The sequence below is a fragment of the Planococcus citri genome, chromosome 3 (genome assembly GCF_950023065.1).
Source record: "Planococcus citri chromosome 3, ihPlaCitr1.1, whole genome shotgun sequence".
NCBI lineage: Eukaryota > Metazoa > Arthropoda > Insecta > Hemiptera > Pseudococcidae > Planococcus > Planococcus citri.
The window spans coordinates 17,375,856-17,400,486 of record NC_088679.1 but is presented as its reverse complement, the minus strand read 5'-3'; the positions used below and the strand labels follow the sequence as shown (position 1 = coordinate 17,400,486).

At 34.3% G+C, this 24,631-nt stretch overlaps 1 protein-coding gene across 4 annotated transcripts in view; it reads right to left on the bottom strand.

The window, feature by feature from the left end:
• The window catches only part of LOC135839787 (collagen alpha-1(XVIII) chain-like), a 318,681-nt gene that overhangs the window by 51,353 nt on the left and 242,697 nt on the right, over positions 1-24,631 (bottom strand). For 3 of the 4 annotated variants that reach the window (XM_065355987.1, XM_065355988.1, XM_065355990.1), the window contains exon 6: positions 6,251-6,322. The exons of the other annotated variant lie outside the window; for it this stretch is intronic. In XM_065355987.1, coding sequence (XP_065212059.1) covers positions 6,251-6,322 — 72 coding nt within the window. The remainder of the gene's footprint in view (positions 1-6,250; positions 6,323-24,631) is intronic. 4 annotated transcript variants of the gene reach the window in all.

The following is a 24,631-nucleotide window of genomic DNA, read 5'->3' as shown; positions in this document are numbered from 1 at the left end:
CTTTGTGTGAAATTTACGAGTTAACCGATACCCTGCAGTCTTTTGAAAAAGCCCCTTTCTTTGTCACCGTAGTACGTAGACTACACCATAAACCAGTAACATGGCGACATAATTTCAGAACACCCTGTATAAATCAATCAACCAAACTCGAGGCAACACTGAAGAAAGACTGCAGCAAAATGCTCGACTAGTTTTTCTTTTTGGCGAATTTTAAATCCGGGAGATAAAATTAGCTGGAGCTTATGCTAGGTTCTTTTCTTTGCTAAAACCTCTGTAAAAACGAAGAAGAGATGTGATGTGTGTATGCTTATATGCAGTACATCTGCGCGATGCGGCGTTAAAATGCAACCAACATGTACGAACATGGAAGGAAACCTTATTTGGGTTTATTCGTATTCGAGAAAATATTCGACGTCTACGTAAGGAAATGAAAAGTTGAAATTTCATAAACACGAAGATTAAACATCGGTTTTATTAAAAGTAAATATCACTTCTATCGTGGCGAATCCAACCTTACAAACGTTCTTAAACGTGTAACCTTAACCAAACATAACTCTTCGATTTCCTTTCGCCAAATCATCTCACTCACCGTAAACGTAGAATTTTGATTCGCGCTTCCAAAGCTTCTTTATGCAGAGTCTCAATCGACGAAAATACGAGTACATCGCGAATCGTAATATTGCGACATGGCGATGGCGTTCGAAATAAAGAATGCACAAAAAGACGAGAAAAAAATAAAAAACAAACCCCACAATAAAAAAAAAAACAAGCAGAACACTTCTCGATAAAAAATATTAAAAAATTGACTTTATCAGCATGTTGAAAAATATTAAAACGAAAACTTTTTCATCATGAACTTAGACGATTTGATTTTCACGTACGATGAAGAAGGTAGGGAGGGAAATAAAGTACCTACAGATACAAAATCATAACACGTTTCCGCTGTTTGTGAAGCATTAGCGCAATTTTTTGGCATATTTACTTTCTCTATGCGAATTCAACTCGAATTCTCGCATACCTTCAATCAATAACTTCATATACTTACATTTGACATACCCTATAGTACTGGATAGAGAGAAAAAAAATCCAAACTTCTATATGACGCAATGTTTACCTCACTTTTAACCAAGTCTCGTGTTCAATTTTTTGCGCTGCAGTAGACGGGCGTCGTTATTTTGTAAATTGGAAAAAAATATGAGTTCGAATTCGTCAAGATTAGTATTTTTTTATTTTATTTTTAAAACGCGAAATACCCACTTTTTCGCGCTCAAAAATATATATGAGTTTTGTAAACATAATATAATTCCACGTTTGTGCGGCGAAACATAAAGAGAAGAACAATAGAAATTGGAATGAACGAGCATATTGATTTTGACAGCGAAAATTTTGTGTGGAAAATTTTTTTCAAAGTTTTTCATGAATTTTTAGTAAATAGACAAGATGTTTTCATTTTTTTTTTGTTTACTGCGTGGAGAAAAATGTAATATAATGCGAATATTTGACACTTTTTCTGGCGGAAAGCTGAAATTTGATTTGTACTCTATTTTTGGCCTTCGAAATCAATTGGTGACGGTTTCGAAACGTTCTAAATCCTCCAGTTGATTCTGATTTTTTCATTTCTTCAAAAATAATCACCGTAGAAAATTTTAAATTTGAACGTGCTCGAAAAGATTTAAATTTTTCATTTGTAGTCAGAAATCTTTTGAATAACCCCCTTTACAGTGAAATTAGTGTTTGCATGGTCTCCAAATTATGAAATTTCAATCTCTAAATTTTGGAGTTTGCATGATCTTGAAATGATTACAAAATTTCAAAATCTTTTTTTGGAGCTAGCACCATTATTTAAATTACGACATTTGAAACCGATTTTTGGAGCTTGCAGTACTTCGAATCACAAAATTTCAAATAATTTTTGGGAATTCGTCTGACTTTTGAACTACATAAATCAAAAATCAAATCAATTTTTGGAGTTAGCAGCGTGTCCTTAAAAGTATGAAAAATCTGATATATTTTTAGAGTTCACATGGCTTCCAGAAATTTTAAATTCATTTTTAGAGCATGTCTGGCCTCCAAATTAGGTATGCAATTTCAATTCGCATTTATTTTGTAGGTTTGGGAAGCCAGTCAAGCAGACAGACGACCTTGAGAGGTCCGACAGACGGACAGACAGACAGAAGACGACCTTAGAAGACCAGACGGATAGGTCAATGACCTTAAGAGAACAGAAAAATGGACTGACAAATGACCTTGGGAAGCTAAACAGACGAATCAATGACTTAAAGAGGCTGAAAAGGAACACATAGACAACCTTGGGAAGCCAGACAGACAAGTAAATGACCTTAAGAGGCTAAATAAATGGGTAAATGGCCTTAAGAGATTAGATAAACGGGTCAATGACCTTAAGAGGTCAGATAAACGGGTCAATGACCTTAAGAGGTCAGATAAAACGGGCCAATAACCTTATGGGGTCACACAGACAGACAGGCAAGCAGACAGATATGCAGACGACGTTGTGAATCTAGGTATAAAGGTCACTGACCTTGAGAGTCCAGACACAGTGACACACTGTCGATGACCGTAAGAAACTAGGCAGGCAGACAAAATGACATTGAGAGAGCAAAATTACAGGTCGATGACCTTGATAGTTCAGACAGACAGGCCAATGACCATGAAAGGTTTGGAGGGTGAACTGACTCTGAGTAGTCGCACGTACAGGCAGCCAGACAGACGACCTTGAGAAGCTAAACCGGTTGTTCTGAGGAGAGGGGGTAATGGAGGAGGGGGGTGCTTCAACGCCGAGACTCAGTGTTCTGAACAGCTTTATCGGTGCTCTATCCTTTAACGTAATTTTTGCACATTCGGACTGCATTGGTATGGCTATCGTTCAGTCAGTCCTACCAACGTTTTTTTTTTTTTTTTTTTTTTTTTTTTTTTTATTGAGGGAGAATTCTTTTAAGGGAGCCTCTCTTTCCTCTTGATTTTAAGAATCAAAGACCATACGAAATCATTATCTTCGTAAATTAAGGATAAGAAACGGAAGAATTAACTTCAATTAGACTGAAATCGAGTGCACTGAAAGAGCATGCAAACCAAACCTTGGAACCAAATTTTAAGCTGCTGAAGTTGATTTTTGGATTCTCAAGAAAATTTTTCAAAATAGTTGTAGTAGCCTCTAGATATATCAATTTTTTACCAAAAAAGTCAATATGCCTCGGGATAGAAATCTAAAAGTGAATCTTCACACTGGAGTTTATCCCTCTCCATCATCCGTTGATTTCTCTCCAGAAATTTTAAATCACCCCAGACGGCGCTATACTATTCAACTTAATCACTTGAAAATTCAATGGATAAAAAAATCTTCTTACTAACTAAAAATCTCAAATTGAACAAAAGTTCCAAAATAATTAATTTTTGCAAACAAATTTCTCAAAAATTTTGTTTACCTATATTGAGCCTTAAGACAAGATTAAATTTTCAGGAGTCGCCAGTCGAAAGTTGATTGCAACGTGCTCAGGTATGATTTGAAATTATTGGAGAGAAGTCAACTTTAGTGGAAGCTTCAGACTTGCTGAAAAATGGTGACAGTCAATTCGGGACTGGAGATCAAGTTCGGAGATTAGAAATGTTTAGTAATTTGTTGCAAAAATTGATGATTTAGGGATTTGTTTGAAATTTGGTTTGAAAACAGTGTCTGTTTCAAACACTGGTTTGAAAAAAGTGTCTGTTTCAGACACTGGTTTGAAAACAGTGTCTGTTTCATACACTGGTTAGAAAAAAATGGCTGCTTCAAACACTGGTCCTAACTTGGGTTTGAACACACCCACTGATTAAGAACAGTGTCTGCTTCAAACCCTGGTTTGAAAACGGTGCCTGTTGCAGACACTGGTTAAAAACCAGTGTCTGTTTCAAACACTGGTTAGAAACCAGTGTCTGTTCTGAAAAACAGTATCTGTTTCTAACACTGGTTTGAAAACAGTGTCTGTTTCGAACACTGGTGCTAACCTGGGTTTGAACACACCCAATGGTTTGAAAACAGTGTCTGTTTTAAACACTGGTGTCCATTGATTAAAAACAGTGTCTGTTTCAAACACTGGCTGAAAAATAGTGTCTGTTTCAAACACTGATGCTAACCTGGGTTTGAACACACCCACTGGTTTGAAAACAGTGTCTGTTTTAAACACTGGTGCCCTATGATCAAAAACAGTGTCTGTTTCCAACACTGATTTGAAAACAGTGTCTGTTTCCAACACTGATTTGAAAACAGTGTCTGTTTCCAACACTGATTTGAAAACAGTGTCTGTTTCAAACACTGGTTGGCTGAAAAACAGTGTCTGTTTCTAACACTGGTTTGGAAACAGTGTCTGTTTCAAACACTGGCTGAAAAATAGTGTCTGTTTTAAACACTGGTGCCCATTGATAAAAAACAGTATCTGTTTCAAACACTGGCTAAAAAATAGTGTCTGTTTCAAACTCTGATGCTAACCTGGGTTTGAACACACCCACTGGTTTGAAAACAGTGTCTGTTTTAAACACTGGTGTCCATTGATTAAAAACAGTGTCTGTTTCAAACACTGGCTGAAAAATAGTGTCTGTTTCAAACTCTGATGCTAACCTGGGTTTGAACACACCCACTGGTTTGAAAACAGTGTCTGTTTTAAACACTGGTGCCCATTGATTAAAAACAGTGCCCGTTTCAAACACTGGTTGAAAAACAGTGTCTGTTTCAAACACTGGTTGGAAAACCGTGTCTTTTTCAAACACTGGCTTGAAAACAGTGTCGGTTTCAAACACTGGTTTGAATACAGTGTCTGTTTGAAACTCTGGTTTGAAAACTGTGTCTGTTTCAAACACTGGTTTGAAAACAATGTCGGTTTCAACCACCGATTTGAAAAAGTGTCTGTTTCAAACACTGCTTGGAAAACAGTGTCCGTTTCAAACACTGGTACTAACCTGGGTTTTAAGACACCCACTGGTCTGAAAGCAGTGTCTGTTTCAAACACTGGTTTGAAAGCAGTGTCTGTTTCAAACACTGGTTTGAAAGCAGTGTCTGTTTCAAACACTGGTTTGAAAACAATGTCGGTTTCAACCACCCATTTGAAAAAGTGTCTGTTTCAAACACAGGTTTGAAAACAGTGTCTGCTTCAAACACTGGTTGGAAAACAGTGACTGTTTCAAACACTGGTGCTAACCTGGGTTTGAACACACTCACTGGTTTGAAGACAGTGTCTGTTTCAAACACTGGTTTGAAAACAATGTCGGTTTCAACCACCGATTTGAAAAAGTGTCTGTTTCAAACACAGGTTTGAAAACAGTGTCTGCTTCAAACACTGGTTGGAAAACAGTGACTGTTTCAAACGCTGGTGCTAACCTGGGTTTGAACACACTCACTGGTTTGAAGACAGTGTCTGTTTCAAACACTGGTTTGAAAAAGTGGCTGTTTCAAACACTGGTCCTAACTTTGGTTTGAACACACCCCAATTTTCATATTTTATCTTAAAATTACTTCTTTATAGTTCCTAAATTAATATTACAGGCCTACCTTGAGCTAAAAATTTTCCGTCATCTTCAAAAAATCGTCAAAAATCGAAAAATAAATTTCGAAAGCTCAAAATTTGGTTCTGAGATTTGAGTAGAGCCGAATTTTAGCGCAATCGGAATTGATGAGTCGTAATAGTTCTTTATCTTGTTAGAACACTTTTAATTATGTATGTATTACCTGCTCCTATTATTTTCCTGGAAAAAATTCTCTCACGAAGAAACCCTTCCACAAACCCCATCATTCCATCACCAAAATCAACAACAAAACCATCACCGTAATAATATTACCATACGAAATTTCGCCAACACATGAAACACAAATCCTTATAAAACAACTTACCTACAATACATTTCATAATACTTAAGCCATCATATCTCAGGTAAAATATAAGATCGAGTATAATTTATGCGCACTTAAACAACATTTAACCAGCAGTTAGTATAGGTAAATCCTCGTCTCACTTAAATTCCGGTCAGTCAAAGTTTACACGAGAGAGGTACGAGTAAGTAAAAGGTAACATGCGATTAAAACTTTGTTAGTAGTGTACGTATAACTATACAATAAAAAGTGTTTAGTATTATATAGGCCTATAGTGAGCGATTCGAAATGAAATTGTTAGTAGCCCAAATGCCCATGTCCACTGTAAATGCGAGAGCGAGAACAGCCAGAGCAAGAGCAGGCGGCGTAGCTATTTATACGTTTCAGACTTACTAATATTTCAACGTTTTGCGAGTCAACATTGTTTAACTCTGTGGTTTCGTCGCCAGAACCCGCATCAAAGTCCTAGAAACAAGTAGGTTTAGCTTTTAGAAATTGATAAAATACGCTTAAAATATCGAATTATATGTAACATTGATCAAAGCTTCGCGTTCTACGACAAAGCTAATTTAGTTGGTGCCTTAAATACCGTCGGTATATACCAACAATTAAACTTATGTGTAGGTAAGCAATCAGGTTGCCTATCCTATACTATAACTTTGTCTCTTACGATAGGTACTTCAGGAACCCGGGTAGAGAGGTGTACGTAATAAATTATATGGAAGAAACGTTCTATGTATGTAGGAGAATTGTGTCTTTTTTTTTGTATGTACGAAATTCTCGCAATACTACGGGTAAAAGGTACCATATAAGATCATCTTATATATAGGCTGAACAAGTGAACAGGTCGAATCGTATTTTAATTCAAATTCTATTCGATATACGAATACTGCGATAAAATATAACACAAATCTACACACCAATACAGGCCGACAACGATAAAAACTAATTCAAAGTAGTAAAACTTACTCGTACGTACAAATTTACGACTCTGTATCGAGTTCTTCTCTTCTCAGCTCGATTCGCGGTTTATACTCGTATTTTGACACTTCGATTATAAAGCCATTAACCGCGACATAATTCGGTTTTCTTTTCTTTTCTTACTCCCCCGAAATGGTCGATTTTATACGAAAAATACGGCCACTTGATTATAAGAACATAACAATTATCATCCCGAACGTTGAAACGTTGACCGATGGGAATTTTACTATGCAGTTCGCATTTAATGAAACTTTATTAATATTTTCAAGCGAGCGATAAAAATACAAGTTTAGTGGACCATTACAAAAAGTATCATAAAATGAAGACAACTACGACATTAACGTCATTAACAACAATAAAAATGAAGGGAGAAAAAAAAAGTTTCAACAGATAAATAACCATTTTCATGGAATCGTAAAATTCAATGTAGGATGTGTATGGTATACATCTGTACTGTTCTCGTAGTTTTTCATATTTTCACCATTGCTTTGGGTGTTACACTTTTGTGTAGAGATCCCTGCTGCATTTCTCTTTCGTGTATCTACTTTTTACCACCCCTGGTCCTTATTTTTGAAAAATTCTGCGGAAAGAGTTCAGCACGAGGAAGATGTTGTTTCAGTTTTAACTGCTCAGAGTCTGTGTACGACTCGATATTATATTTTATCGGCGATTCAAAAACGTTGTAGGTATTTTTTCAAAGATGCTAGGGTATTTTGTATGGCGAATAGAACACGAGGCCGAGCGAATTTTTGCCCCATGTCTTGGAAGAATACCGAAATGGTTGAGATGATGGCGGTATAGTCGATACTACTTTTACTTGGTATACCTACTTATAAGTATCTACACACTTGGAAACAGAGTTCAAATGTAGGTATACAGTTTAGTATACTGGATTTTGTACATTCTCGTAGACTCATCCTCGTACTAGAATAAGTAAAGCTATAAAAAAGTTTGCACTGAAATTTTTACCTAGGTATGTACATTTTTGATATCGAAGTTTTGCACAGCTCCACTTACAGTCGCCTGCGCTTATTTCATACTTAAGTACGGGGAAGTGTTTTGCATATGCGACGTTTCGTCAACATGTATACCTATGATAAGCACCTCTGCTTCGCCAAGTTTTATTCGCTGGAATGACATAAAAACCAAAAATATTTCTATCTCGAGGGTAGGTATAAGTTAGGTATGTGGAGAAGTGTTAAGTTATGCAAAGAAAAAAAAATTGAAACTTTCCAACTACAAGAGCAATAAATGCATTTGAACTTGAGAAATAGCGAACATCGCCAATTTGATTTAAATCATGAAGGAAACTCTGGGATATACATACTTACTTTACGAACAGAAAAAACAAGGAAATTCTTACGAGGGAGGAATCCCAAGTGGTAGAAAAATGTTTGAAGTCGACAAAATTAAATTGAAAAGCATGTAAAAATACATCAGTAGCAAAAGTTTAAAGAGCTAAAGTGCATTTTTCGATTTTTAATAAATTTTTAAAAATCACCATTCCGACCCTCTTGAGCCAATTAAAAACGATTTCAAACCATTTTGAGCAATTGTGAAGCTTCCAGAAAATTTTTGAAAGTCTGCATTTCAGAATCACTCACTTGGGTCTGGATATACACCCACTGATTAAAACAGTGTTTGTCTCAACCACAGGTCCTGACTTGGGTCTGAGAACACCCACACCCACTGATTGAAAACTGTGTCTGACTCACTTACTAGGGTCTGGACTGATTGAAACAGTGTTTGTCTCAAACACAGGTCCTCACTTGGGTCTGAAAACACCAACTGATTGAAAACTGTGTCTGACTCAGTCAGAAAGGTGGAAAGACGAAAAGATGAAAAGCCGAAAAGCCAAGAAAAGATGAAAAGACAAAATGTCAAAAAAGACGAATAGACGAATGGACAAAAAGATGAAAAGCTGAAAAGATGAAAAGACATAAGGCCCAAAAAGATGAAAAGATGAAAAGCCAAAAAGGCGAAAAGACAGAAAAACAAAAAGACAAAAAGAGGAAAGGACAAAAGAACGAAAAGATAAAAAGCCAAAAAGCCAAAAAGACAAAAATACTAAGAAATTATGAAGTTGTAAAGCTAAAGTTATTTTATATCCTAATTTCAACATGATGAGTTGGTTGAAGGTGGTTCCAAGTCATTGTGGAACCTCCAGCCAAATTTTGAGAATTCTACTTTTTTTTTCAAAAAGTGTCATAAAAATTGTCCAACTTAACTTAAGCGCATACAAATGTGTTTGGTGTTCGATAAGGACCAATTCTGGGGATCAAAAAAATAAATAAAAGTCAAATTTATTGAGCTTTTTAGGTCAATTTGGCAAACGTGAAATTTTTTCCATTTGTGCTGGACCAAATTTGTTTTTTTAAAATTTACAAAAAATGGAAAAATAAATTTCGAGCGAATGTCAGAATTTAAACACATTTTAGCTTTTTAACAAATCAAGACAAAGGAGTAAGAGTTTCACTAAGCATTGGAAAAAACACCTTATTCTTCAAGAAACACGAAGTATTTTTCACTTTTTGAAACATACTGGAATCTATCATCATATTTTAAACTTTATTTTTTCAATGTTATTTTCTTTTTTACTTGTTATGCTACTTGTACTTGACTCGTTTTTCTGTTTATTTGCCTTGTTTATTTATTGCCTGATGGTCCAATGGTCCATATGATGTAAATGTATTGTGAACGCAAAAAAGCCTTTGTTGCTGAAGCGTCCTTAAATAAATAATTTCATTCATTCAACTAATGATCCGTCCCAAATGATCGTATTTTTAGGTTTGAGCATTGTATGTAGGTAGATATAATATAAATAAGCCAGGAATGAAAATGTTCATGCTAACTAATAATGTGCTAAGCGTTCTTTCCATCTCACAAAATTTGCATCAAATGTCGCACTCGCACTCATTTACCAAAAATGAGGTAACACAAATTACCAAAAATTGTTACTAACATACTAACTATACCAATTATTCTTCAATGTTAACAGTGTTAACACTGGTAATTACTCAAAATTAATATGTAGATTTACCAAAAATTATGGTAATTTATCAGAAAATACCAGTAATTTACTAAAAAGATACCAGTAATTTATCAAAAAATGATCAAACAATATTTCCTTAATTCATTGGTAACTTATTAAAATTATTACAAATTTACCACAAATTTCCAAGAATTTATGTACCTTTTTAGTATCTTACCCAAAATTACCAGTAATACAGCAATTTACTCAAAATTACCAGTATTTTACCAAAAATTACCAATAATTTACCAGAAATTACCAGTAATTTACCAGAAATTACCATAAATTACCAGTAATTTACCAGAAATTACCATAAATTACCAGTAATTTGCCAGAAATTACCATAAATTACCAGTAATTTGCCAGAAATTACCATAAATTACCAGTAATTTACCATAAATTACCAGTAATTTACCATAAATTACGAGTAATTTACCATAAATTATCAGTAATTTACCATAAATTACCAGTAATTTACCATAAATTACCAGTAATTTACCATAAATTACCAGTAATTTACCATAAATTACCAGTAATTTACCATAAATTACCAGTAATTTACCATAAATTACCAGTAATTTACCATAAATTACCAGTAATTTACCATAAATTACCAGTAATTTACCATAAATTACCAGGGATGTTGACCGGGTTTTAACCTTAACCTTAATTTGGGAAATAACCGGAAAAAATGGTAAAAAATCATGTAACCTTAACCAAAAAAAATTGCCGTATTTAAATCTGAGTAACCTTATCCAATAACCTTGACCTTTGTTCCAAGATTTGATTACCTTAACTTCAACCTTAACCTCAAAAATTGCGATTAAAAACTGGTTATAATTACAAATTTTTTTCCGTTTGTTTTTCACCATCTGGTTTTTGTAGAGCACTTACCTAGTAGTGTTTTGTTTTTGTTTAAAATTGAATTCATTTTCACAAATTTTAACAGTTCTGTAACTTTGAAGCAATCATTGGTGATTTTCACACCAATTTTAATGTTTTTAATTGTACATTTTGTCCAGTTTGCAAAATTTTTAGATTAATTTGCCACGATTATCAATGATCTGGTTTTTTTTAAATGTTTTGAGATATTTCATCAGATTTTGGTTGTTTCAATTTCATTTCAACAATATTTTCAGCAATTTTTCAAAGTTTTTCTTAATTTTATCAGTTACATACTTGGAAAGAAAAAAGAGTTTTTCACATTTTTATCCAAAAAGTGAGATGATTTTGCAGCTTTATGGTGATAAATCAAGACTTTTTTTTGGAAATTTTGACATTAGAGAGAGAATGTTAAGTGATTACTGGCAGAAAAGCGAGATTTCAGCAATTTATGAATTTAAGCATAACACAGAGGTAATTTGAAAATTTTTGAAAAATTTGAAATTTTAAAATATTTTTTTGCATTGCGGGGGGGGGGGGGGAGATTGAAACCTTGTGTAAAAGAGCAACATTTTTGGCTTAATTTTTATCAAAAAAGTGAAACTTTTTAGAAATTTTAAACAAAAAAGTGAGACTTCTTGGTGATTTTTTATACGATTAGCCTTGAAAATTCCAAGTTTTAAAAATTGGACTCCGTAAAAAAAACCGTAACCGTAACCCAAATTAACCGAAAAAATTCCATAAAAAATCTATAACCGTAACCGTAACCGTAACCATAACCTTTATTCATTTACCAATTTTTACCAAAACTGTAACTGAAATAATCAAAATGAAAAAAAATGTAACTTTTAACCATAACCAAATTTTTTTTTCATTAAGGTTAGCATCCCTGGAAATTTCCAGTAATGTACCAGAAATTACCAGTAATTTATCAGAAATTATCAATAATTTACCAGAAATTACCAGTAATTTACCAGAAATAACCAGTAATTTATCAAAAAAACTACCAATAATTTATCAAATACATATTACCAGCAATTTACCAAAAATATTTGTAGAAACTTTACCACAAAGTACACTGCATGATATAAAGTCTCAATGAAGTCTCAATTACGTAAACCATAATTTGCTGACACATCAAGTTGCAACCAACAATTTCTGTAGGCCTACAGATCGAGCTCATATCTCAGGAGCCTCAAATAAACAGTAAAAAATTTCCTTCGCCAGAATCACCAAGCACTAAAAAGAGTTCCCACGTAACGTATCTCGTAAAACTTAATTTAGAAAAATAAAACCAACTCTAAAAAACACCACCACTTTTACACACTAAGTTTAGATTTTCATTATTAAACTTCATCCAGTCCAGTATATCATTATACTCGGTGGTAGTTTTGGAATTAATACGTTTTAATGAGCATATTCCAGTTGGCAGCACGTTACTCGTACATGCGTTTCAAGCAAGAATGAAACCTTTTCTTAGACGGTTCGGTGCTCTTTGCTCATAGACATATAACAAATGAAGTATTTGAAAAGCTCGCAGCCTTCGACCTGCTGCTTGTTTCTTAAATTCTTCTGTATACGAGTAGATATACGAGCTGCGTATAGAGAGAGCATTTTATCAATTAAATATTCAAAAGCGTATATGTATATATTAGCCTCAAAGCAGCAACTATTTGTTCGCACAACCGCAAACTGCTGCGTCGGAGTTTAATATTAATTATTCTGGTATTTTATAAAATCACACGATGTTCGCGTAATGCTGCATTCAAAGTTGAAATTTTCGGGCGTTCGTATGGATAAATAACTTTGGCGCTTTTTCATTTTGAAAAACCATAACAAAGTTAGTGTTCTGATGTTTTTGTTAGTGGTAGATAGATGGTTCAGACTTCAGATCTCTCATAGTATAACGAATAGAAAATGCTATTATTTGCCAAAGGTCTCGGTCTCTTTCTCTCTCAGACACTTTGTTCACTTACCTACCTACCTACTCATTCCCTCGACTTTTGAAAGATTTAATATGTCCATGGTGTTACTAAATATAGTAGAACCAAAGTTGAACTTATTACTCGACGAATACGTGGCGAAAAGCTTTTTTTTTTTTGTCTCTTCCCAGACCATAAACACAGGTTTATTTTCAAGTTCAGCTACACATTTGTTTTCTTTCGACTCTACCCTGGCGAATAGCTTTTACAGTACGTCAGCGTGGACTAAATATAACCGTAATCGTTGTGTCAGTGTGATAAAACCGTCACAAGAGGTTTCGCCACAAAGGTCGACACGACAGAGGCATTTTCTCATTGGGCTTTTACATGTTAGATATCTTATATATACTCGTAGCATGTAGACTAAAACGTAGCCTGTATCACCAACCTTTACCACACACTACTCTGAAAATAACCTGATGCTTTTGTTTGGTGAAAATTTCATTCGTGGCCTTTTGTTCTAATCTAATGAAATTATGTATACGTATCTACCTCAGAAAATCCCACCCTCATTAATTGACTCGACGTGATTGTCAACCGACGATGGACGATGGCAAGGCTGACAGAAACCAAATCTGCGTTTAAGAATTATTTCCAAAGCATATCTGATGTCCTCCGAAAACCATAACGAATAAAGTTCTTAAAAAGCTCGAACAATTTAACTTTGATGTTAAATTATATCCGAGTAATGCGGCATCGCGAGATTAATGTTGCAAATTTGGACATGGGAGTCGAGAATTTAGCACTTTAACTGCATCGTGTGGCTTGCTGGCTTCCCAGCTTACGAGTTCAAAGATTGAAATTTGAAAGTTACAAGATATGTAGGTAAGTAAATGTTGTAGAAATGGAATTGTTTAGAAAATTGATAATAAGATTATTTTTTCAACTTCGGAGGTCTTTTTGTAGGTTACCAACATTGTTGGAGGGGACTGTCAACTGGGGGGGGGAGCTTCTTACTTGATGGCCAATTTTTTTGAAAGTCTCGAGAAATTTTTTTTTTAAAGGGGATTATTTTTATAAATTCTTATGCAGAAACAAAAAATGTTGAAAAATTGAATAATTTTTTTTTGATTTTTTTTCAACAGGAGGGAGGGGGAAAAGAAGGTAAAAGCTTTTGAAAATTCATTGGGGGGGGGGGCGATAGTACTTCCAATGATGATCTGGCCGATCATGACTTTGAGGGATAATTTTTTTGAGTTTGATTGTGAGAATATGAATAAAACCTTTGAACGTGTATGATACATTTCACATATAATAGAATAATAAACACAAAACCATATGCTTTAGCTATACGTACGGTTTATCACTATGTTCTTCAGATTAGCATATTTTCAAGAATTTCACCGCGAGTTTATAACATACCTACCTAGATTTGGTAACCTTTTTGTATACAGACAGCTGAGAGTATAATCCGCAGCAGGACTAACCACGTTTACCTACCTATTTACATGGAACGAAAGTCATCCTAAAAAGTTTTCAAATACACGATGAAGAGCTGAGGCGAATTGTCGCGAGTATAAAGGATACATTTACCTACGAGAGTAAATTTCATCAAACGTGCTCGATAGTATCGTTGTCACTGGTTAAATAATACCATTAAAAGGTAACCGCAGCAAACAACTGTATTTTTTTTTTGTTACCATCTCATTCTGTCGCATCGTGTACGAGTATTTGTTTTTATGGGGTAAAACTTACATACACCTAAACTCGGATGTTAGTCAAATTTTAGCTACTATACGTAAACGTAAGGCCGGAAATTGGAGTAGTTTTGAACATAGCAACATATATGTACCTTTACCTACCTTGATACGTATATCTGCCATGTCCTCGTGTACACGAGATTGTAAAATGTAAACACCCACAACCGCAAGAAGGTGGATGTTATCGAGAGATGGAAAACATACCTACAGAAAAATATCGTACTATCCGACAAGGTCACTAAGGGAAATTTTTTTTCGGTAGAATTTGTTGGAAATTTTTTTTTGCTTGGGTAAAAAATAAAGATATGCAGCTGTAGGATGGTACATGTATTTTTCCGCCAGCATTCGATTCTCGACTCGTGTTTGAATAATTCAACAGAAAGCTGACTTTTGCTGGACTTTGTTTACGATATAATTTAAAGGATATTTTTCATGTGGAAAGGTATTTTTGCTTGGGAGTCGTTATTGCCCTGTTGTACGAACGCAGTTTTTCTGTGGTTAGAGAGATACGGTTACTTGAGTAGGTATATGGGCCGTTTGTTTGAAAATTTCGAAATTTTATCAGTTGCAGAATTCGAATTTGTGGCTTCGAGAGAATTTATCGAGTCGAGGGTAAGTTATGCAAAAATTTTATACGAACTTTTCGACTCTTCGACCACCCTTTCGAAGAAGTGTGCGGTTGAGAATTTTCAAGGTTGAGGATGACTTGTTTATTTGTAGGAAGATTTGTGTTGCCATTTTAGGAGCACGAAAAATCACGATAACGTGAGTATTTTTAAAGATTTTCCATTTGTGTAACTTTTGAATTGAATAAAAATACTTTTTTTTTCGAGAAAAAATACTCAACTACATACTTGCCTTATTTAGTGTTTTTTTCACATTTCCACTTTTTTTTCAATAGATATAATTTTTCTACAAAATTTTTCAAATTGGAATTTTTTCAGTTACAACACGCTATTTTGATCCATAATTTGGTAAAATCAAGTAAGGTATACGCCTACTAACTTTAAACCCTCTGATGAAAATGCCAATATAAAAGTAAGTCCTGTCAGGAACCCTCCTCCAATAGGGTGGGTCAATGTGGGTCATATTCTACTTATTCTTGGAAAATTGAAGGGGCTATTGGATAAAAAGTATTGGGCAGGGTGGGGAGTGGGAAATTTTGGACCACTAACTTGAACCATCACTTTTCCAACAGGGTTTCAAACTTTGTTTGTTTATTTGAAATTACCTATCGTCACTTCAACCTTTTAGGTTATTTCATGAGTTCAAAAATACATGATAATTTAAACTATAAATTTATACAATTTTGTATCTGAAAGATAATGTGCCAGATTTGAAAGTTTTTTTTAAAGAGAGAAGATTTGTTTTATACAGTAAGTTCCGCTTAATGTGGGCGTGTTGGTCCAAGGCATGTTCAACTCTATTAAGCGAAAAACTCTAATAACCGATACGGAAAAAGCTGCAAAATTCCAAATTTAATTGATGTTTTATCACTGTTTGATGTTTTTTAAAGGTAATTTCAATACTGTTTGTGTTTTTTAGTTACCGTTAATCTTTTAATACACTTTGAACACCTTTTTTTTACAATTTTTAAAAATTTTACAAAAATTTCATCATCTCTTGCTAATTTTCATCAATTTCAACATTTTTTCATCCAATTTTTGTTAAATTTTGCTGAAATTCATGATTTTCTCCAACTTTTGAAGAATAGTTCACTCTATTAACCGAGTGCAATGCTCATTTTCACTATTATAAGCGATAAAACTTGCATGTAAAAAGATGCAAACGTTCTGTTCCAACCCATTTCAACTCTATTAAGCGAATTTCTCTATTAACCGATAACACATTAAGCGGAACTTACTGTATTTCCTTCTTTCACTGTTGAAGTTGGTACAGTGTAGAATCATGTGTTAGACATCAAATCCATTCGCTAGACAAAAGGGACATGTCTGAGGTCTTGGTATCTTCTTTAGGATGTGCTCGTGTATCACTCTAGTATGTCCGATAAACACTCTTCTAATCGCTACATTGATGATTTTGTTTTCTTTCATTTATTTTCCCATTTACAAACAGTTTTAAGGCATTTTTTGTCTTTTTGAATGATGCTAGATGGTTACCTAATTGTTTGATTCCATTTGAATTTCCAGTGTTGTAAGATTGTATTTTTTCAGTGGTTTTGGAGATCGTAACACGGTATTAATTCTTTGGTGATTATGATTAACATTTCTGTTGCTTGTTTCACCAGTTCATCAGCCTGTTCATTGGAAGTTAGACCTTTATGGCTGGGGGTGGGGATCCAGAGAAATGTGACAATTTTTGTTGAGATGTTACCAAACCCCATTAGGTGAAAATCTGCTGATGATACACGTCAAAAAAATGCGACAGGAATTATAACTCTTTCCACCAATACTTTTCTGCTCATTAATCAGCACGCGTAATTTTCAACTTGATAAATTCTGCCAATGTCAAAATATTTATGAAATTTTGTTGGCTCTGCCGGGGATTGAACCCATGTCTCTGAGTTGGAGAGGGATTTTTCTACTTAACTAACCACTGTGGCATGTGATGGAATCATGGAATGAATGCAAATATTTCCATACTATGCCAAAACATTTGCTTAAAATACCGCATTTATGCGTGTTATTTAGCAAATATGCGAAAGAATACGCCAAGAAACAGGTTAGTAGCGTATTTTGTAGTTGGTTTCTTCCAGGGTGAAGAAACGTATGCCACGTAATTTGAAAGCGCTGTGGCCTTACGCAAGAAAAATATGATACAAAATATTCACATAGGGTATTTTTTAGCAGAGTTTTTTTGGTGCACCAATCCGCCTTCTGAACTGCGCTTTTTCATGCGATATATTCAGAATAAGTACATCAATAAACGAGCTGGTTTTGTCATCTTTTCAGTATATGGGCAGATTTTCCCGCAATGGGGTATGCAGTAGATAGTAAATTTGGTCAACAAAAGGATTGTTGTTTTCATTCTCCATGTTGTTGATTCTGTAGAGTACTGAGAGTGTCGACATGGACCAGGAAATGCAATAATTGGTGAATATTGGTGATTAACGTTTTTTTTTTGTTGAAAACTTTGATCATACAAGATCTCCTTCTTACAAATAAGAAAACTAGTTTCAATTTTTTTCACCTTTCCAGGGGTCTTGAACGACTTGCAAAAATAAATAGAATTTCAGACCTATTCAAAACTTGTGCAAAATAATCCAAAAAAGTGAAAAAAAAATTCCAAAAACGGATGTTCTTACCTACTTGTAAATACCTACATAGATGGATGATCAGTCATCACAATTTTTTTCAAAAACTTTTTTCCTTTACGCTATAAAATTGTAAAAGTTTTGAAACACAGGTAGAAAAGTGATAGTTCAATAAGTCAGAAATCCAAAATTTTTCTTGCAGTCTTTTGAGGTTCCCCAAGAAATTTTTATGAACCCCGTCAACCCCTCACTTTTTCAAGAAGTCAAAAACGATTTAACCTACTCCCATTTTAATCCCCCAAATAATAAGAAAAATTCAAATAAGTAATTAAACAAATTCAATTGTGTTTACTTTTTCACATTCCAATTTCTTAAAGATTTGATCCATTTTCATCACACACTCATAGCTAAATTTATCTAATAGTTTTACCCCTCCCCCCAATCAAGGTGTAAATGTGACATTTAGGCCCCCTAGCCCTTTCAAAAAATGATATAAATTTAAATTTTTGCTTATCCATACACCACAGACCATACAGCATCTATGTATAATGAGAAAAATAACATTGTTTTGGGGGGACCGAGCGAAAACTTTTTTTAAAAAGGGGTCAACTCAGTAAGATTTTACCAAAAATGAAAATTCTACTTCAATTTTTGTATAACTATTTTTCATTTTTTCCAATTTTGGAGGGGGAGTGAAGGGATAGATCATATTTGTTTGGGAGATGAGGAAAATTTTTTCCCTGACTTTAATTTTTATTTATTTATTTTTTTCATATTTTTAGATTTTTTAAATTTTGGGGGCTTTTATAAGGAAACCAACGTTGTTTGAAGGCTGGAGAAGGGGGGTTTCTTTCTTAACGGAAAAATGATTAGAATGACTCTGCTGATGAATTAAAAACTTCCAAAAAATCAAAACTATTTTGGAAGACTAAGATTTTTTTTGAAGAGGATTAACTATGGTATAGATATTTAGAACATTCTGTCGCAGAATTGGTTGGACTTTTTTCACATTTTCGATGTTTTTTGAACTTACTAGGGAATCTTTTAAACAGACACTCTCCTATTCGAACGAAAAACTAAGCTTTCATAAAATATCAAGTTTTTGAACCAAAGAGGAAACCAATGTGAATAATTCCTTCAATTCAACTTCCCATACATCGACAATTACTACAATTTTGAGTCGTTCTTGAGCCTCCAGTGATTTTTCAATTTTCCGCAGAAAATTCATGAAATTGTTTTTTAGGTCTCATTTATTCAAAGTCAGAAGGATTGGCCGAACCAACTTTACATGGAGAGATCAAAAAATGAACTTGGAAACTTATAATTTCGATCAGCGCTCATTGGGTATCCTTGGACAGTTACTACGAAATTCCAGATCAGCAGTTTAAAGGGGAATTTTTGACTATTTTGTAAATTACAGGAAATGGCGAAAAGTCAATTCATCAAAAATTCATTTTTGAACTAACACATGTGGAATTTCTCGATAACGACCTAAAATTGTCGAGATGGTTCCCAAAAATCACTGAACAAAGTTGTACCTAAGTTGTAAAGAGCGAAATTCGCCTTTAAAACAGTTATTTGCATTTTATGAATTTTCAAAAGTAACCCCCCCCCCCCAATGAAGTTTGGCGCCTGAAATTTGGACGCAGGGTCACTTCACGAAAATTTTTGAAAAAGTGAGAAGGGCAGAGGTGCCAAAAAGGTCCAGGAAATGAGACGATATTTGGTACATTTCGAAATCCTCACGTTGTGAGGGAGAAATTTTGGTGAAAAAAATTGTGAAACTGTATCTCCCCTCCTCCTCCCACCATGTTATTTTATGTTTACATCATAGTCGATCAAATATCAATTTTTTTCTCAAATACGTCAGTATAGCGAAGGAAATTCGACTAAAAAACCATTCATACGCGAACTTATTACGAATAACAATCCAGAGACTAGTGGAAAATAATATAGGCGAGAGCAAAGACGTTGATAATAGCGAGTTTATTTTTTTTGCAAAAATCGCGAAAAAATACATACGTTGAAAAATAAATAGAAAGGTGAGGATAGGAGAGCAACGTGAGACGACGATGAGCAAGAGCAAGCTGAGTAGCAAGCTGAATAAAATAACTATATGAGCGAATTAATTCGCTTTCGTTATTACCCCGACGAAATTGTTATAAAACAAGAGTAGTACTAGTATGGTTGGTAGTCCATGTACTCGTATTGTTGGTGTGTGGTATGATGAGACTAGAGTATAGGTAAAGTACATGGCGAAGATGAGACGCGGTATAAAATGTACTTGATATTCTGTGACATCATCGCGTACATATACCTGCTCTAACAAGCGATCGTAAAACGAAAAGTACGAGGGCGAGCGTCGCCGTTGCGGCTTCTTGTATCGAGATGAACTTCCAAAAAGCACAGAGAAAATGAGCGAGAAGGGCAGGGCTGCGGAGCTCGTAAAAACGCTATCACGTATATAAAGTTGTTTCGCGTGCATTGGCTCGAATTGACGAACATGGTAACTTTGTTGGTTGTTCATTAAGGTGCTATTAAAACTGAAAATACAGACTTGTTTAACTTATTGTCTTAACGATGAAATTTGAATGATGATACCTGAGAAAAGCCTACTATATACCTACGTCTACTCTAACTCGGGCCACCATCACTAATGAAGTTTTCGGGTATTTTTTTCCTTTGCCTTTACGCAGATATTCGGTATTCGATGGCCTCATCTTTGTGTACCAGACCTGTCTAGTTGATGACAATGTTGACAAAGTTGAAATTCGATGACATTTCCGCCCTCCTCGTCCACCTTGGCGGAATTAAATTAACATAATGTTGGCTTTGGCAATCGAAGATTTCGTTTTATCGCGTTACACTTGACTACCGCGGCTGGAAACTCGCTCGAATGGAATTATTAATGAAGCTTTGCCTTTTCGATGCGATGTGATGCCAGTTTTCCAAAATGTTTAAAAATTTCTTCTTCGCTAGAAATTTTACGACCGAGGTGGTTGGCGCTGGCGATGGCGGACGCCTACTCTCACTGTAGAATTTAACACTCGTTAAATGCCATATTTAATGTGATTTGATAAACCTCCCTGGCAACCCGCAGACCCATCCTGAGCCTACGATCGGACGACAGTGGAGTTGGAAATTCTATACGTACCGCGTAGCCTACTTATCGTAAATTATACTTATTTTTGAAAAAATTATTCGCCGCAGTGGTCCACAAAACGGTGACCTATTTCGTAATCTTGCAGACTCGCGACATAATATGATACTATACGAGTAGAGTACCAAGCCTAAGAAAGAGATGAGGTAGGTACTTGGAGAAATACGGGTATATTCTAAGTATATAAGAAAATTATCAACTCGATCGTCTCTCTCTATCTCTCTCTCTTTCGAGAAACTTATGCAATTAAGTTTTAAAAAATATATAGCAGGGTGAGCCAAAGACGCTATACTGCTTTGCTGGTGATAACGCGATGCACTGCAGTATAGTTTTATCTCCGCTCACTCTCCCCACGAGCCGAAGCCAAAATGCGTTTATAATAAAGAGAAACGCTCCGCTCCGATGGCTTGCTACTTGCCAGGCACAATCTTTATCCAGATTACAAGAACAGGTTAATACGGTGAAAAATATTGTTTTGTCGGGTACAAATTACCGTATAGATTACCTCTTCTTTTCCGAATACTCGTACAATAGGCTGCAGGATTATTGGGATTAAAAGTTTTTCTTCTTAAGTGGCAGGTGATTCTTTTTGTATCCCTGGTTAGTCTCCGCATTCGCATTGGATAAATGCTCTATACGTACTAAAATTGGATTAAGTTAAAGGCTTTTCCGAAAAAATAAGTACCTATAAAAGTGTCGGTGGGTTGAAAAGTTTAGTGGGTAAGGATGGAATGCACAATATTGTACCTACATTGCATAGTCATCAACCTCGTTAATAGCTTTTGTGATCGTGAATTTGTGGACATTTTCTTGTATTTTTTTTACAAATTTTTGGACCGGCTCGGTAAAATTTAAAAAGCGAGAGAAATACATCACCAGCCAACATTTCAAGTGCAGAAGTGCATTTTTTTGATTTTTGTTCAATTTTTAAAAATTTAGTTTTTGGACAAACATGGAGGAAAAAATCAAAATTTCACTACATTGGTCTATAGACATCTGAGATCTTCGATTCCCCTAGTCGATTGGAAGAGGTTTCGAAACGTTTTTGAGCAGCTCTGATTGAGCATCCAGCAGATTTTTGAAAGTTGAAATTTCCCTAAAATTTTACCCAATAAAGTTGAGAAGCTAAAATTATTCATTTTACCCTAATTTCAACATATCGAGTCGATTGGAGAAGGTTTCAAGCCGTTCTGAAGCCTCCAATGATATTTTGGAAGTTCTAGATTTTCAAAAAGTGCCATAAAAACTGTTCAAATTGACAACTCAGTATGTTGAAATTAGAGCAGATAGTAAATTTCAGCCTTTCAATTTCATTTAGTAAAATTTGATGGCAATTGCAATTTTCAAAAATCTGCTGGAGGCTCCATAACTGCTCAAAGTGGTTTGAAAATGTTTCCAATTCATTTCGGGAGTCGAAAATACACGAAACATACCCATTTTAAGGTATTTAGGACAAGTTGGTAAAATTTTGATTTTTTGTGATTTGTGACTCAAATTTATTTTTTATAAATTCACAAAAAATCAATAAATTGCATTTTAGCGTCTGAAATTTTCACTGATCATTTTCTCCTAATGAGGAAATTATTCCAACCGACTCAAAAACTTTTGATCTGGACAAAGAGGAATCGATAGAGGGTCCCAAAATACACAAATAACCAAAATTCAGAAGTTGAGATTCATTTTTTGATTTTTGGCGAATTTTTGAAAATTCAAAAATTTTACCAAATTAATCTAGAAAGTTTAAATTTGATATGAACTCAATTTTAAATCTCCCAAATTGATCGGTTATGGTTTCGAAGCGTTCTGATGCCTCCAGAGGATTTTCGGTCCCTCCAGTTTTCGAAAAAAAAACACTGTAAAATGGGGTGAAAATGAAATTCAGCATCCAAATAACTCGGATTTGCCATCTTTATGGTCTTTTCGATTGCCTAAGGCACATATTTGCAAAATCTTTCCACATCGGTTCAAAACAAAAATTTTCTCTAGTGATCATTTTCAAAAAAAAATTTAAAAAATCATCGTTCGCGAACGCGCAAAGAAAGCAAGCTGTTGATTTGTACCCCATTTTTGATCTCCCGAGTCGATTAGTGATGGTTTCAAACATTCTGGAGCCTCCATTTTGATGTTGATTTTTTCATTTTTTCAAAAATAATCACTGGAGAAAATTTTGGATTTGATCCTTGGCACAAAATTATCTTGAAAATATGTGCTTAAATGGATCGAAAAAATTACAAAGATGATAAACTCGAATTTACTGGTGGTAATTTTTTTTTTCACACTACTTACAGCAATTTTTTTTTTTTAAATTAAAAAATCTGACGATCGAATTCATCATCAATCAACGTGGGAGGTCGAACATACTCGTAAAAATCAAATTTTAGCATTTTTCGTTCACAAACGATGACTTTTTTCATTTTTTCAAAAGAAATAAAATCACTGGAGAAATTTTGGATTCGAACCCCTGCCCAGTTTTTTTTCTAAAATGTGCCCAAATTGACCGACGAACGGATCATTGAGATCGTGAGTCCGAGTTTGTAGGTTCTGAATCTCATTTTTACCCAAAGGCTTTACTCGCAGCGTTTTTTTTTTTTTTTCGAAAACTGAAGAATCTGAAAATCCACTGGAGGCTCCAGTAAGATTCGAAATTATCACCAATCAACTCGCAAAAGGCCAAAAATACAGTACAAACAATATTAATTATCGGCTTTCTCGGTTGATTTGGTGAGGTTTTCATTTTTTCATATTCTTGGCTAAAATTTGAATTTATAAAATTTCACCAAAAATAGATAAATGAATTTCAGCATCTTAAATTTTGGTTGGATGGTGTCTTTCGAAGTCCTTTATCGGTTCCTTTTAGTCCAGATCAAAATTTTTACCGCTGATTGGGATACTTCTCTTGTAGATGGGTAAATTACATCGGAAGAATAACATGCCCTAAAACAGCTGCAACCAAAATTTTAGATGCCGAAGTTGATTTTGGAATTATTGATAAATTTTTAAAGATTCAAAAAATTTAAAAAAATGCATTCATGCCAAATTTCACACTTTTTTCATGGAAAAACTGAAAACTTGCAGCAGTCTCTCAGAAAGTGCTCAAGGAATCAAATTTGACAGTCATTTTCACCACACAAGAATTCAATTGACTTAATGTAGGTACCTATTATAGAGTAAAAACTGCAGGTCTAAAGTATCGGAAAAGACAGGAGCCTGAATAGCTAAAAAAAAAAAAAACGCAATATTTTTGAGCATTTCAAAAAAAATTTAAACAAAAACTTGAGTCATAATTTTTGGATATTTTTAAACAAGCTGCATAGAAATTTATCAATGTGGATAAAAACTATAGAAGAAAATCAAACATTTTCCATTCAAATGTTTTTTGAGCATTTTTGAAGAATAGGTATTGAGCTCAAAATTTAGTAAACTTCTGAAAATCAATCAAATTTCAGTTGCAATTTTTCAATACGTACTTACTTGAAGCTCAAAAAAAGTTTTGAAGAGAATGTTGATTTTCTTGTAAAATTTCATCTTATTTTGATAAGTCACATGAAACTTTTTCAAAAAATCATCGCCCAGTTATGGACTTGAAATTTTTCAAAAATGCTCGAGAAACAAAGGTTTTTTGGGTCAAATTCTGAGATTTATACTTCGTTATTTGAAATCGTGAAAACGTGATTTTAATGTCTTTTCGAAGAGTTAAATCTCAAAATTTGACCCAAAAAAAGCTCAATTTTGAAAGTTACAGGAAAAATTAAATGAAAAATTTTCGAGCACTTGCTAGTGTGTTTCACATATAAATTCTTCAATTTTTTTGAAAAAATATGCAT